Consider the following 14,347-nt stretch of genomic DNA (forward strand, 5'->3'; position numbering starts at 1 on the left):
AAGGATTTTCTCTTTAGAGAATTTGACCAGCTGGAAAGAATGACCTACAGATACTGACGTCATGTGTTCCCAACTAACAGCCCAGCCAGATCACCCTGCAGAGAAGCCCTCAGGAAACAAGTTCCACCTTCATGCTGGAAGCTCCCAATCAGCTTTTATAGCACTTAACTCCAGTTTTTTAGTTATGTACTTTTTAAAAAAGATTTTATTTTTATTATTTATTTGAGAGAGAGAGAACACATGAGTGGGGGGAGGGGCAGAAGGAGAGGAAGAAGCGACTCCCCAATGAGCAGGGAGCCCGATGAGGGTTCAACCCCAGGACCCTGAGATCATGGACTGAGCCACCCAGGTGCCCTTAGTTATGTACTTTTTTTTTTTTTTTTTTTTTTGCTGTTGGAGACCCTTTTAATATGGGCGCTCAAGGCCTGGGCAGAGTGGGGAGTGCCGCGGAACTGGGCAGGCAGGCTAAGTGGGTGGGTCGTGGGCCCACACCTGACCCCAGGAGGGGATGTTGGGTGGTGGGGGCTGGCCCAGGCATGCCAAGGGGAGTACCGGAAGGGTGACTGAGGCAGGCAGACCCACCAGGGCATGTAGGCCAGCCCTTGAGAAGGTATCTAAGCCAGGTGGTGAGTGCCCAGGCCAGAGCCTAGCCCAGGGAAGCAGGGTTTGGGCTGGTTGGGGGCTCCCAGAACCTAGGGACTGGCATCACTAGGGGCCTCCCCAAGCTGCTGCTGGAACTCAAGGTGTGTCTGCCGGTTGGACTTCAAGCAGCTCCAGGAGGCGGGCATGGAGGTGGTCGTTCTTCTCCTCTAGGTGGCCTAGACAGGAGTTGATCTGGTCCAACACGGAGTTGATGGCAGCATATTCTGCTTCCCCGAAGCCGTCGTCCTCGCCTTCTGCGCCAGCCTCCACCAGCACGCCCAGGTCCCCGTTGGGGCCCGACATTGCAGGCTCCGGCGCCGCGAGGGCCGCACGATGGTAGAACCCAGCGACCCTCGCGCCCACAGCCGGCGCCGGGCCCTTAGTTATGTACTCTTACGTATGAGTGAATAGTTGAAGACTACCAGAAAATTTCCAATATGATAGATGGAGACCAAATTAATAGCAAAAAGCAGCTGAAAGGAAGAAGACTATTCAAGAAGAAGAAAACTTTAAAAATGTATTGTGTGGGGGTGGTTTTTGTTTTGTTTTTTGTTTTTTTTAGAGAGGGAGAGAGGGACAGAGAGAGAATCTTAAGCAGGCTCCATACCCAGGACAGAGCCCAATGCAGGGCTAGACATCACAACCCTGAGATCATGACCTAAGCTGAAATCAAGAGTCAATCACTTAACCAACTGAGTCACGCAGGTGCCCCTAAAAATGTATTGTTAATATCCTCACAGGGAGTAGAAATCTATGAAGCAAAGCTATGACACCATAGCAAAGAGGCATTTGAAAAACAGAAAAATAAAAACAGTATAGATGGCTGGAAGAAAAATTTGAGGAGTTCTCCAATAAAGAGCAAAAAAACAAAGATGGAAAACAGGAGAGTAAAATAGATGGTAAAAGGGCTCTTATATCAAGTTTGGGCTTGAGTATACATCAGAAGCTGATGTAGGGGAGCTATCAGAAGATAAAAGACGGGAGCCTGTTCATATCTGAACAAAAAGGAAGTAAAACTTGGGCAGTTGTACAGGCCAAGAATGGAGGCAGAGGTCCTGCTTAGGCAGTTCTTGCATTAATGAGAACTAATGAGCACCTGATGTAAAGACAGAGGGCATTTGGAGAGAAAATAAGAAAAAGATGAGAGATTAAATGGTGGAACGAACTGAAGTTGTGACTGAGCAGGTGGGTGTGTGTGGTGGGGGGTGTGTGGATCTGATGTAAAAGGTTAAAGAACGGATGCATCTAGATTTTTCTGCAAGATCCTAAATGTACTGGGCTCCATTAAGCAAGATGACGAATCAGCGAGGACCAGTAGGTTGGAGTAGTGTGTGTAGGAGGTAGAATGCAGATTCCCAAGTTCAGGTTCAATCAGTATTTTCTCACTAGGTGTCAGATATTGGGATAAAGTTTTGTCTGGGTCGCCTGAGGAAAGGCAGAGGAAAGTCACCAGAAAAAAGACAACCCCCTTCAGGTGTTTGTAGTTAAGGAGGTACAGTCCTTGCCCTGGAGGGGATGGGGGGGTGACAATGAATGTTTGTGCAGGATACTTGGTGACAGGAACTGTAAATGCACGCTCGCGGAGGACCGCCTCTAGGGGTCTGCCCTGTAGAAGAACGAGAGCCTCCTTCGTCACCGAGAGGACGCTCAGACCACGCCGAACCCTAGGATGTTGGTCTCGGAGTCTCTCAGAAAGACCTGAATCCTCTGGACTTCCTAGTAGTGGAAAAGAGGCATGGTGCGCATGCGCATGACCACCCCAGGGCTCAATCAAAGGCGGCGGGAAGTTGGTTTTCTGAGTAGCAACTGAGCTGCTTGAAGACCGATTGGAAATGACAGACCAATAAACAAACATTTCATTGGTTGAGCGTGCTCAGCCTCCCGATTCTCCAGCTTCCTATTGGACCTTTCAAGCAGAGCAGGGGCGTGACTCCCGGGGCTCCTCCCCGCGCTCCGGCCCAGCTTCGGGGTCCGGGGCTGAGGGAGCGGGACGGAAGTGAGTGGGTCCCGCCCCTTCCCCCCTCGTCTTCGCTGGAGCCGCCGCCGCTACCGTCGCTGCCCCCTCTCCGGCGAGCCGGAGTCTCCGTGCAGTACCCTTGGTCCCCGGCCGCGCGGAGCCGGGATGCACTGCTCCTGCTGTGGGTCCTCATCATGGAGACCAAACGGGTGGAGATTCCCGGCAGCGTCCTGGACGATCTCTGCAGGTACCGCGGCGCTGCCCCGGCCCCCTTCGTCCCCTCCTCGTTTTCGCTCACTCTGGCCGACCACGGAGGCCTCCGCGTTTCCTCCCCCGCGGCCGCATCCTTGTCCTCGCTTTCCGGTCCCGCCGCTGCTCGCTTTCCCCGCTCGACCCTTCTCTCGGACGACACCACCCCTGTCTTTCCGCCGCAGCCTCCCGGTTTCTCACGGCCCCTCCGTCCTTCCTCACGGGGCACCGGAATTTCCTCATTTTCTTAGTTCCCCAACTCTTCCTTTGCTGCAAGTGAAGCCGCTGCGCCAAACCCTGGGTCTGAGCGTTTTTCGGCTGCCCCCTCCCCCTCTCATTGTTTTGTTTTGTTTTTTTCTGCCTCTGACTTTTGTAGACCGTTCCCCCCCCCACTTTTCTCATGCCTCAATTCTGTCCAAAGACCCCAAGGTTTTGAGTCTTGTAGTCCCACGCCCCCGGACCTACGCAGGGAAGCAGTTTCAAACTTAACCTTTCGCCCGTGTGTTCTCACACGTTCCGTGGCATTTTCTAAATTGCTCTAAGGAATTACTGTCTTGTTCGTCCCCAAACTTATTGGAAGAGGGGGGTGGGTAGAGAGTTGCTTTTTTTTCATTCTTTAATTTTCCTTAAAGGAAATTCTCAACCGCTGGGTTTTAACGCATGGTATACTTTTGAGAAATTTTTTACTTTCTTCCCTCTTCAGATAGCCAAACGTAGGGAAAATGGACTTAAAATATTTTCTTTTCCCGAAGTAAAATTTTTGATGCAGTAATACCCGGGGTTGTCGCCGGCTTAAGTGGATTGTGAAATAAATAAGTGAGTAAAAGGCTCTGATAAAATAACACCTTTTGAAGTACATTTACTGCGTTTATGTATAGAAATCTGACTTTTAATAGTTGTGTCGCATTCACGCCCCCCCCTTTTTTTTAAACGGGAAGGAAAGAACTAATACTTGTGGAGGTACTGTTGTGTGCCAGGCATTGGGTGCTCCCTTCACATATATCATTTTATTTATTCCCCGAAACAAGTCCTGTTTGGTGCAGTTATTTTCATTTTCATCTGACAGAGTCGGTTTGTAATTTACACAAGGTCACATTTCTCATAATTCAGAAAATCAAGATTTGAAACCTAGGCCTTTTTCTCTACAGTGCCTGTACTTTTCCCCCTGTGCCAGGTAGACGTTACAGAAAGTCAAGTCTAACATTTTAAACCTCACAAAAGTACATGTAGCTAACTATATAGACTAATTTTTGAACTACTAAGAATTAATGTCGCAGTACTTCTTTGGTGATATGATTTTAATTTTTCGAATATGATTCGAACAAACCACTTAAGATGCACTTATTTTCTGTGATCCCAATTTCATAAGAAAAGATTTAATGTATGTATGTCTGTGTGGATAAATGACTGGATGAACATGTACAAGAAGTGAGATTATCAAGATTTTTTAAAGGATGTGTGTTTTTATAGTTAGAAAAAAAGTAAAGATGGGTGTGTTTTTTAAAAGGTGAGCATTAATTATGTATGGATTACTAGGGATACAGGTTAATAAAAAGATGGGTAATCTCACACTTTTTACAGGCATCTAAAATAATCTTTTTACTAGTATGGGTTTATTTTGTATACTACAGAGGATTACATCATTGAAAGAAGTCCTAGCAACCGTTATGAAGGTGATTGATTTTATGTGGAACCTGTTTACTCACAAAATTGTTGTGTTTTGTAAACAATACGTTAAACATCTGTTGAGTGTTAAAGATTCTTGGTTTTCCAGTGAGTTTAAGCAATTTTTTATACAAATCTTTTGGAATAGGGTAACATTTTTTTTTCCTTTGAGAAATGAGAGTAACATTTTTGTAATTACTGTGTTTTGGCTATATAAATAAGGATTATATGTTTAAATATTAGGGCTAGCTACTTGACTAATAAACCAAATAATCATTTCTTAAAAAGCTTAAAAATGCAATTTTAAAATTAGTGTTTATAATATTTTTGTTGGTAAATTTAAAGAATTTTAATGTGAACAATACATGCTTTTATGATTGTGGGTTTTTTAAGAAATAAATTTACTAAGAATTTATGTTTAATTTCTATAAAAATAAAGCTTAATGGAAAAAGGTTAATTTTTCTGCTCTTTTAAGTACCTCTTGATTTATGTGTTTGGCTTTGACTCGTTTTTATATTTTCCCCAATTCTGTTGTTTATTATTAGTGTAATTAAGAAGTTTTTTGTTTTGTGTTATTGATTTCTGATAAATTACGTATTCCTGCTAATCTTGTCTACTCCAGTCATTGACCATATAGTAGTAATTTTTGGAGAAATGTAAAATTGAGAATAATTTTGATGTGAAAAATTATAGGGAGAGACTTACATTCTCAAGAAGTGACTTTATAACCATTAGACTGCTTATAACCTAAGACATGGAATGTTATTTTGCAGGTGGTTTCATATGCAACATTTCATTTACTGGGATACCGTGTAGCCATTAGAAATTCCTAAGGCAGTTAGCAAACAGTAAACTGAAGGAAAATACTTGTGTCTTGAAAGATGGATACAGTATACTATTGAACATAATACTTAGTCATTTGATGCCTTTTGTTAAAACAGATTTTTAAATGTTGTGTGTGTGTATGCACAAGGAAGTCTGAGAGCATATACACCAAACTGAAAAACACTAGTTATTTCTGGGTAGAATGAAATTAGAGGAGAGGAAGGAAAGACTGTCATCTAAAATGTTCTAGTGAACATTCTAGTAAACTTGTATGTAAAAAGTAAATCTGCCCCATTTTATCGTGATATTTTGCCTCTGTTGCACCATAATTTTTGACATTAAAAGTCGAAGAATTTTTCAATACCATTTAAATTAGCTTATTAAATACCTGAAAAGTATGTTTTTAAAGTAAAAATTGAAAACTACAGCTTGTTTCTCTTTTAAAGAAATGCTTGGAGTTTTTTTTTAAAGCCCCTTTAAGAATTAAATGGTGAAGCCACTCTAGTGTTAAAAGGAGAAAGGTATGTTCTGGCAACTAATGTTGCTGCTATTTTGGTGATTGTGTAAGCTAATCAATTCTTGCTCATCTTCAGGTTGCCACTTTAGTGTTCAATTCCGCAACAGTTTTGTACTAATTGTAGTTCTGTTAATGTTCTATCTGTAGGAAAATTGAAAAGATGACATTTTGTGAGGTGGAGAAATTTTTCCCATAACAAATTATGGTGAAAAATATTTTATTTCATATATAGTACGTATACACACATGTTTATTTATTTTTATTTTTTTATTTTTAGTAATCTACACCCAAATGTGGGGCTTGAACTCATGACCCCGAGATTTAGTCCTGTGCTCCTCCAACTGAGTAAGCCAGGCACCCCTGCACACACTTTTAAATCTTTGAAACAGATCAAAAACATTCATAGAATGAAAGCATCTAAGTGTTATTTTCATGTATTGAAATTTCCTTTTTTTTTTTTGAGAGCTAGCGAGCGTGTGCTTGCACACGGCGCTGAGGGGCATGGGTGGGGGAGAGGGAGAGAGAATCCTTTTACATATACATATATATGTATATATATGTTTTATTTATTTGACAGAAAGAGCACAAGCGGGGAGAGCAGCAGAGGGAGAGGGAGAAGCAGGCTATCCACTGAGCAGGGAGCCCGATGCGGGGCTCGATCCCAGGACCCTGGGGATCATGACCGGAGCTGAAGGCAGATGCTTAACGACTGAGCCACCCAGGTGCCTGAGAATCTTAAGCAGTCTCCGCACCCAGCCCTATGCAATGCTTGATCTCATGACCCTGAGATTATGACCTGAGTTGAAATCAAGAGCCCGTTGCCTGGGTGGCTCAGATGGTTAAGCGTCTGCCTTCAGCTCCGGTCATGATCCCAGGGTCCTGGGATCGAGCCCCCACATCAGGCTCCCTGCTCAGCGGGGGTCCTGCTTCTCCCTCTCCTGCTCCCCCTGCTTGTGCTCTCTCGCTCTCTGCCAAATAAATAAAATCTTAAAAAAAAATCGGGGCCTCTGGGTGGCTCGGTTGGTTAGGCGACTGCCTTCGGCTCGGGTCGTGGTCCTGGAGTCCTGAGATCCAGCCCCGCATCGGGCTCCCGGCTCAGCGGGGAGCCTGCTTCTCCCTCTGACCCTCTCCCCTCTCATGCTGTTTCTCTCTCTCTCTCGCTCTCTAATAAATAAATAACTAAAATCTTAAAAAAAAAATTCGTTGTTGCTTAACTGAGTGAGCCACCCAGGAGCCCTCCTTTTTCTTAAGTCAGCTTTTTTTTTTTTTTTAAAGATTTTATTTATTTATTTGACAGAGAGTGAGCGCGCATGAGCACGTATAAGGGGGAGCAGCAGGCAGAGGGAGAAGCCAGTTCCCTGCTGAGCAGGGAGCCCGATGCAGGGCTGTATCCGAGGACCCCAGAATCATGACCCAAGCTGAAGGCAGACGCTTAACCCACTGAGCCACCCAGGCACCCCTCATTATGGTTTTGATTTGCATTTCCCTGATAATGAGTGATGTTGAGCATCTTTTCATGTGTCTCTTTGCCATCTGTATGTCTCTGGAAAAATGTCTGTTCAGGTCCTCTGCCAGTTTTAATCAGATTATTTTTTTGATGTTGAGTTGCATAAGTTCTTTATATAGTTTGGATATTAACTCTTTATCGGATATATTATTTGCGAATATCTTCTTACATTCAGTAGGTTGTTTTGTTGTTTTGTTGATGATTTCCTTTGCTCTGCAGAAGCGTTTTATTTTGATGTAGTCCCAGTGGCTTATTTTTGCTACTGTTTTCTTGCCTGAAGAGACATACCCAGTAAAATGTTGCTAAGTTTGGTGTCAGAGAAGTTAGTGCTGGGGTGCTTGGGTGGCTCAGTCAATTGAGCGGCTGCCTTCAGCTTGGGTTGTGATCCTGGAGTCCTGGGATCGAGCCCTGAGTCGGGTTTCCTGCTCATCAGGAAGCCTGTTTCTCCCTCTCCCTGCTGTTCCCCCACTTGTGCGCGCACGCTTTCTCTCTCTCTCAAATGAATAAATAAAATCTTTAAAAAAACCTGCCTATGTTTTCTTCCAGTTTTATGGTTCATGTTTTACATTTAGACCTTTATATTGAGTTTATTTTTGTGTGTGGTGTTACAAAGTGGTCCAGTTTTATTCTTTTGCATATAGATGTCCAGTTTTCCCAGCACCATTTATTGTAGATTGACATATAAATGTAGGTTTATTTCTGGATTCTCTGTTCCATTGATCTGTGTGTCTATTTTTGTGCTATTACTATACTGTTTTAATGATTATAGCTTGGTGGTATATCTTTTTCTTTTTTAAAGATTTTATTCATTTGTCAGAGAGAGAGTACATGCACAAGCAGGGGGAGTGTCAGGTGGAGGGAGAAGCAGGCTCCCTGCTGAGCAGGGAGCCCATTGTAGGACTCAATCCCAAGATGCCATCCCAGGACACTGGAATTCTTTGGTACTGTCTTTGTCTGGTTTTGGTATCAGGATAATGCTGGCCTTGTAGAATGTATTTGGACGTTTTCCTTCTTGTTGTGTTTTTTGGAATAGTTTGAAGAGAATAGGTATTAACTCTTTAAATGTTTGGTGGAATTCACTTGTGAATCAGTCTGATCCTGGACTTTTATTTGTTGGGAGTTTTTTGATTACTGATTCAATGTTGTTACTAGGAATCAGTCTGCTCAGATTTTCTATTTCTTCCTGATTCAGTTTTGGAAGATTGTATATTTCTAGGAATTTATCCATTTTCTTCTAGATTGTCCAATTTGTTGGCATATAGTTCTTTATAGTAGCCTCTTACAATCATTTGTATATCTGTGGTGTTGGTTCTTCTCATTCTTTTCTGATTTTATTTATTTGGGTCTTTTCTCCTTTTGAGTCTGTCTAAAGGTTTATCAGTTTTGTCTTTACAAAGAACCAGCTCTTGGTTTCATTGATCTTTTCTATTTTTTTTTTTTTAGTTTCTTATTTATTTCTGCTCCGATCTTTATTATTTCCTTTTTTCTGCTAACTTTGGGTTTGTTCTTTTTGTAGTTCCTTTAGGTGTAATGTTAGATTGTTTGAGATGCTTCTTGTTTCATGAGGCAGGCTCTATTGCTATAAATTTCCCTCTTACAACTGCATTTGCTATGTCCCAAAGATTTTGGACTGTTGTGTTTTCATTGTCATTGGTCTCCCTGTATTTTTTTAATTTCCTCTTTAATTTCTTCTTTGACCCATTGGTTGTTTAGTAGCATGGTGTTTAGTCTCCATGTGTTAGTGTTTTTTCTAGTTTTTGTTTCTTTTTTTCCTTTTATTTTAAAATTATTTTTAAAGATTTTATTTGGGAGAGAGCTTGAGAGTGAGTGCATGCAGGAGTTAGGGGGAGGGGCATAGGGGGAGGGAGAGCTGACACAGTGCTCCATCCCAGGACCCTGAGATCATGACCTGAGCTGACATCAGACACTTAGCCAACTGAGCCACGCAGGTGCCCCTGTAGTTATTTTCTTATAGTTGAGTTATAGTTTTATACTGTTGTGGTCAGAAAAGATGCACGATATGATTTCAGTCTTAAATTTACTGAGACTTGTTTTGTAGCCTAATGTGTGATCCATCCTGGGAGTGTTTCACGTGTACTTGAAAAGAATGTATATTCTGTTATAGGATGGAATGTTCTGTATATATCTGTTAAGTCCATTCAGTCTAATGTGTCATTCAAAGACACCATTTCCTTACTGATTTTTTTTTTTTTGCCTGGGTGATCTATCAATTGATGTTAAGCGGGGTGTTCAGGTTCCCTGCTATTGCTGTATTATTGTATTACTGTCAATTTCTCCCTCTATGTCATTAATATTTGCTTTATTTAGGTGTTCCAGTGTTGGGTACATAGATGTTTACAATTGTTACATCCCCTTTTTGTATTGATCCTTTTATCAATGCCCCCTCTTTGTCTCTTGCTACAGTATTTGTTTTGAGGTCCGTTTTATCTAATATAAGTATTTGTCTAATACAAGTATTCCTGCTCTGTTGTTTTTTTTTTTTAACCCCTTCTTCCATCTGCATAGAATTTCTTTTTCCATACCATCACTTTGGGTCTCTATGTGTCTTTAGGTCTGAAGTGAGCCTTTTGTAAGCAGCTTGTTGCTGGGATTTGTTTTTTGTCTGTTCTCTCACTCTTTGTCCTTTGGAGCATTTAGACCATTTACATTTAAAGTAATTGTCGATGGAATACTACTCAGCCATCAAAAAATGAAATCTTGCCATTTGCAAAGACATGGATGGAACTAGAGGGTATTATGCTAAGTGAAATAAGTCAATCAGAGAAAGACAATTACCATATGGTATCATTCGTATGTGGAATTTAAGAAACAAAACAGGATCATAGGGGAAGGGAGGGGAAAAATAAAACAAGATGAAATCAGAGAGGGAGATAAACCATAAGAGATTCTCAATCATAGGAAACAAACTGAGGGTTGCGGGAGGGGAGGGGGCTGGGTTATGAGGTAACTGGGTGATGGACATGAAGGAGGGCTTGTGATGTAATGAACACTGGGTGTTATATAAGACTGGTGAATCACTGAACTCTGCCTCTGAAATTAATAATACACTATATGTCAATTGAATTTAAATAAAAAATCTGAAAAAATTATTGATAGGTGTGTATTTATTGCCATTTTGTTAATTGCTTTCCAGTTGTTATGTAGTTCTTCTCTGTTCCTTTCTTCTCTTGCTCTTTCCTTGTATTGAGGACTTTATTTGGTGTTATACTTGGTTTTGTTTGTTCTTATTTTTTGTGTATCTATTGCAGGTTTTTGGTTTGTAGGGATTCATATGTAATATCCTAAATAAATAGCAAACTTATTTGCAACTTAAGTTGCTCACTTAAGTTTGAACACATTCTAAAAGAATTTCATTTTTACCACCCCTCCATGTTTTATGTATACATTGTCATATTTTGTCTTTTTGTTTTGTGAGTCCCTCTAACTAATATTTTAGATATAATTGATTTGATTACTTTTGTCTTTCAACTTTCATACTAGCTTTATAAGTGATTGCTCTACTACCTTATGTACGTTTGCTTTTACTCATGAAATTTTTTCCTTTCATAATTTTCTTCTAGTTATGGGTTTTTCTTTTTCACTTAAAGAAGTCTCTAGCAGGGCTCCTGGGTGGCTCAGTTGGTTAAGCGACTGCCTTCGGCTCAGGTCATGATCCTGGAGTCCCGGGATCGAGTCCCTCATCGGGCTCCCTGCTCAGCAGTGAGTCTGCTTCTCCCTCGGACCCTCCCCCCTCTCATGCTCTCTCTCTCTCTCTCTCTCTATCTCATTCTCTCTCTCAAATAAATAAAATCTTTAAAAAAAAAAAGAAGTCTCTAGCATTCTTTAAGGCTGGTTTTGGTGATGAACTCCTTTCATTTTTGTGTAACTGTCTATCTCTTCTTCAATTCTGAATGATAATTTGCCAGAGAGATCATTCTTGGTTGTGGATTTTTTTCTTTTTAGCATTTGAATATGTCATGCCATATGCAGGCCTTGTTTCTGGCCTGCAGAGTTTTTGCTGAAAAATTAGTTGATAGCCTTGTGGGGTTTCCCTTGTACATAAGTGTTTTGCTCTTTCTGCTTTTAAAATTCTTTTATTTTTAATCTTTGGCATTTTAATCATGGTGTGGGAGTCCTATAATGCAAATTTTGTTCACTTGATCCGAGAGCTCCCATAACCTATTCTCTCTCTCTCTTTTTTTTTTAAACTGTTGAGCTTGGGTGCTTTCCATTGTGTTTTCCAGCATGCTGCTTCTGCATTTTCTAATCTGTTGATTCCCCCTAGTGTACTTTTCATTTCAGTTATTATATTCTTCAACTGTTTTTTTTTCCCCCCATATTTTCTCTCTCTTTGTTGAAATTTTTACTGAGTTCCTCCACTCTTCTCTCCAGTCTGGTGAGCATGACTATTACTTTGAAGTCTTTGTCAGGTAGATTGGTTATCTCTGTTTCATTGAGCTCTTTCTCTGAGGTTTTGTCTGTTTGTTTGGAGCATATTCCTGTCTCCTCATTTTGCTTGACTTTCTGTGTGTGTTTCTGTGAATTGTGTAGAACAGCTACTTCTAAACCTGAGGGGAATGGTCTTGTGTATGGTTGTCCTCTTTATAGACTGTATGTGCCCAGTGACTTTTACTGGCTGGAGCTTTGGCTGGCGTGGGCTAGGGGTCCTGGGGCACTCTGTGCTGGGACTGCCCTGGTGGGATGTCTGTAGCTGAATTGGGCATGGGCCAGGGTGGTCCCAGAGCGCTCTGCATAGAGTGTTCCCTGGCAGGACAGCTGAAACTGAAGTGACTGGAAGCAGAGGGAGTCCTGGTGTTCTTCATGCATAGGCACTCTGGCAGGATCACTGAAGCTGAAGTAGGCAGTGAGTGGGGTGGTCTGAGATTCTCTGCACAGAGGTATGTTGGCAGGATTCCTGAAATTGAAATAGGTGCAAGGTGGGCTGGCCTGGGATGACCCATGCAGAGGCGCCCTGGCTGGATGGCTGGAGCTGAGGCTGGGCACAAGTGTGTGTGTGTGTGGGGGGGTGTCTCAGGGCGTTCTGTGCAGCGGGTTCCCTGGCAGGGTGGTTGGAGCTGAGGTGGGTGTAGGCTGGGGATTCCTGGGGTGCTATGTGCAGGGGGTGCCCTGGCATGATTCTTTTTTTTTTTTTGTTTATTTATTTGAGATAGAGTGAGCGAAAGAGAGAACACAAGCAGGGGGAGCAGCAGGCAGAGGGAGAAGCAGGCTCCCCACTGAGCAGGGTGCCCGATGTGGGACTCCAGGATCATGACCTGAGCCGAAGGCAGCTGCTCAACTGACTGAGCCACTCAAGCACCCTGTTTCTCCTTTCTTTAAAGTCCTATTTCTTATTCCCATTTCCAGCTTACCTTTCTTCACTTCAGGCTTTTCTGGATTGGATGGGAATGAGATTGAATTTCTTTGTCCTATGTACTTTCTTACCACATTTTAGGTTGTGGTTAGTGTCTAGAAACTTAACTAGAAATGAAAATTTTTGGTTAAAGATATAGTAGGTTGTATGCAAACATCGATTCCACTAAAAGAGTAAAGTTTAAAACAAACTTGAATATATAAAGCCACAAGGAAAGGAAGAATGGGTGAAAAGATGAGCAACAAAATTTGGTAACCAAAAGGGAATGTTGTATATGACTTAGCGGACCTAATAGACCCGAATGAGAGACTAGTGTAATAGTGTCAGTCTACTCTAGAATAAGAGCATATTGAAAAATGGCAGAACTGAATTTATATATCCTGTAAACATACTGAAAACCCTCAGCCGTCTTCCCTTGCTCAGCTCCTAGAACGTGGCAGAGCTTGGCCTTTACCCTCCAGGTCCAAGATGGGAAGAATCTTTCAGTGATAAGACTAACTCATGAGGATAGACCTAAAGATACTGACATTGGTGGTTCGTTCCTCAGTTAAATGGCTCAGCCTGATCACTCACTTTAAATGGTTCCTGATAGGGACTGCTGGGTGTCTCAGTCGATTAAGCATCTCCCTTTGGCTCAGGTCATGATCCCAAGGTCCTGGGATCCAGCCCCACATCAGGCTCCCTGCTCAGCGGGAAGTCCGCTTCTACCTCTCCCTCTGCCTGCTGCTCCCCCGGCTGTGCTCTCTTTCTCTCTGGCAAATAAATAAATAAAATCTTAAAAAAAATTAATAAATGGCGCCTGATAGTTTGACAACCTTCCTAAATAGCTTTGTGGTCTGTCACTTAAATGTGAACATCTGAATAGGCCTCTTAATATGAAAGGTAGAGCTTAAAACTAAAATAAAAAGAGCAACTGGGAAGAATCAAACTATGCAGGTAGAGAAAAAAAAAACCCATATTGATCTCCTTAGAGAGGTAGAGTTTTACAGTCATTGAATAACAGGAGAATCTGTAAAAGCATAATTTAAACAATTAAAACTAGCATTTGGAAATAAAAATGTGAGAGCAAAACCAAAAATCTTAATAGATGGTTTGCAAAATAAAGTTGAGAATGTTTCTCAGAAGGTGGGGGTGAGGGGAGGAATCAGAGGTAGGAAATAGCAGAGGAGAGTAAAGAATCCTGAGGATCCGTCCATGAGGTCCTTTAGCACTGAGGGGTGTGAGTTTCCAAATACGCAAGGTCCATTGAATGGCCAGTGCAGTAGATAAAAAATAGACAACTGGGAAATTTCAGAACACTGGGGACAAGGAAAAACCTTAAATCTTCCAGACTGAAAAAAATACGTCAAAGGAATCTGAATGGCTTTGATCAGTATCAAAATTGGAGGTTGGCAGGAGATAGCACTGTCTTCAAAGTTATGAAGGAAAATGATTTTCAACCTGGAATTTTTTTATCTAGCCTAATTGTTAAATATGAGGATGAAGATAATTTGAGATACAGAATGTATCTGTATTTATCTCCCTTGCATTTTTCCTCCAGAAGGTTTGGGAGGATATACTTCAAAGGAAAGAAGAAAGAAAATTGAGGAGAAAGACAGGACAAGAAACATGAA

General features: G+C 41.8%; 1 protein-coding gene and 1 pseudogene across 1 annotated transcript in view; one reads left to right on the forward strand and one right to left on the reverse strand.

Annotated features, from left to right (window-relative positions):
• Window positions 1-435: 435 nt before the first annotated feature.
• Window positions 436-3,027, reverse strand: LOC148164381 (bublin coiled-coil protein pseudogene; annotated as a pseudogene).
• Window positions 2,604-14,347, forward strand: part of DCP2 (decapping mRNA 2) — a 53,004-nt gene continuing 41,260 nt past the window's right edge. The window contains exon 1 of the mRNA XM_028102840.2: window positions 2,604-2,846. Coding sequence (XP_027958641.1) covers window positions 2,794-2,846 — 53 coding nt within the window. The 5' untranslated portion in view covers window positions 2,604-2,793. The remainder of the gene's footprint in view (window positions 2,847-14,347) is intronic.

Source organism: Eumetopias jubatus, unplaced genomic scaffold (assembly GCF_037043125.1).
Source record: "Eumetopias jubatus isolate StellerSeaLion01/CBP00866 unplaced genomic scaffold, mEumJub1_p1.0 scaffold_5, whole genome shotgun sequence".
Lineage (NCBI taxonomy): Eukaryota > Metazoa > Chordata > Mammalia > Carnivora > Otariidae > Eumetopias > Eumetopias jubatus.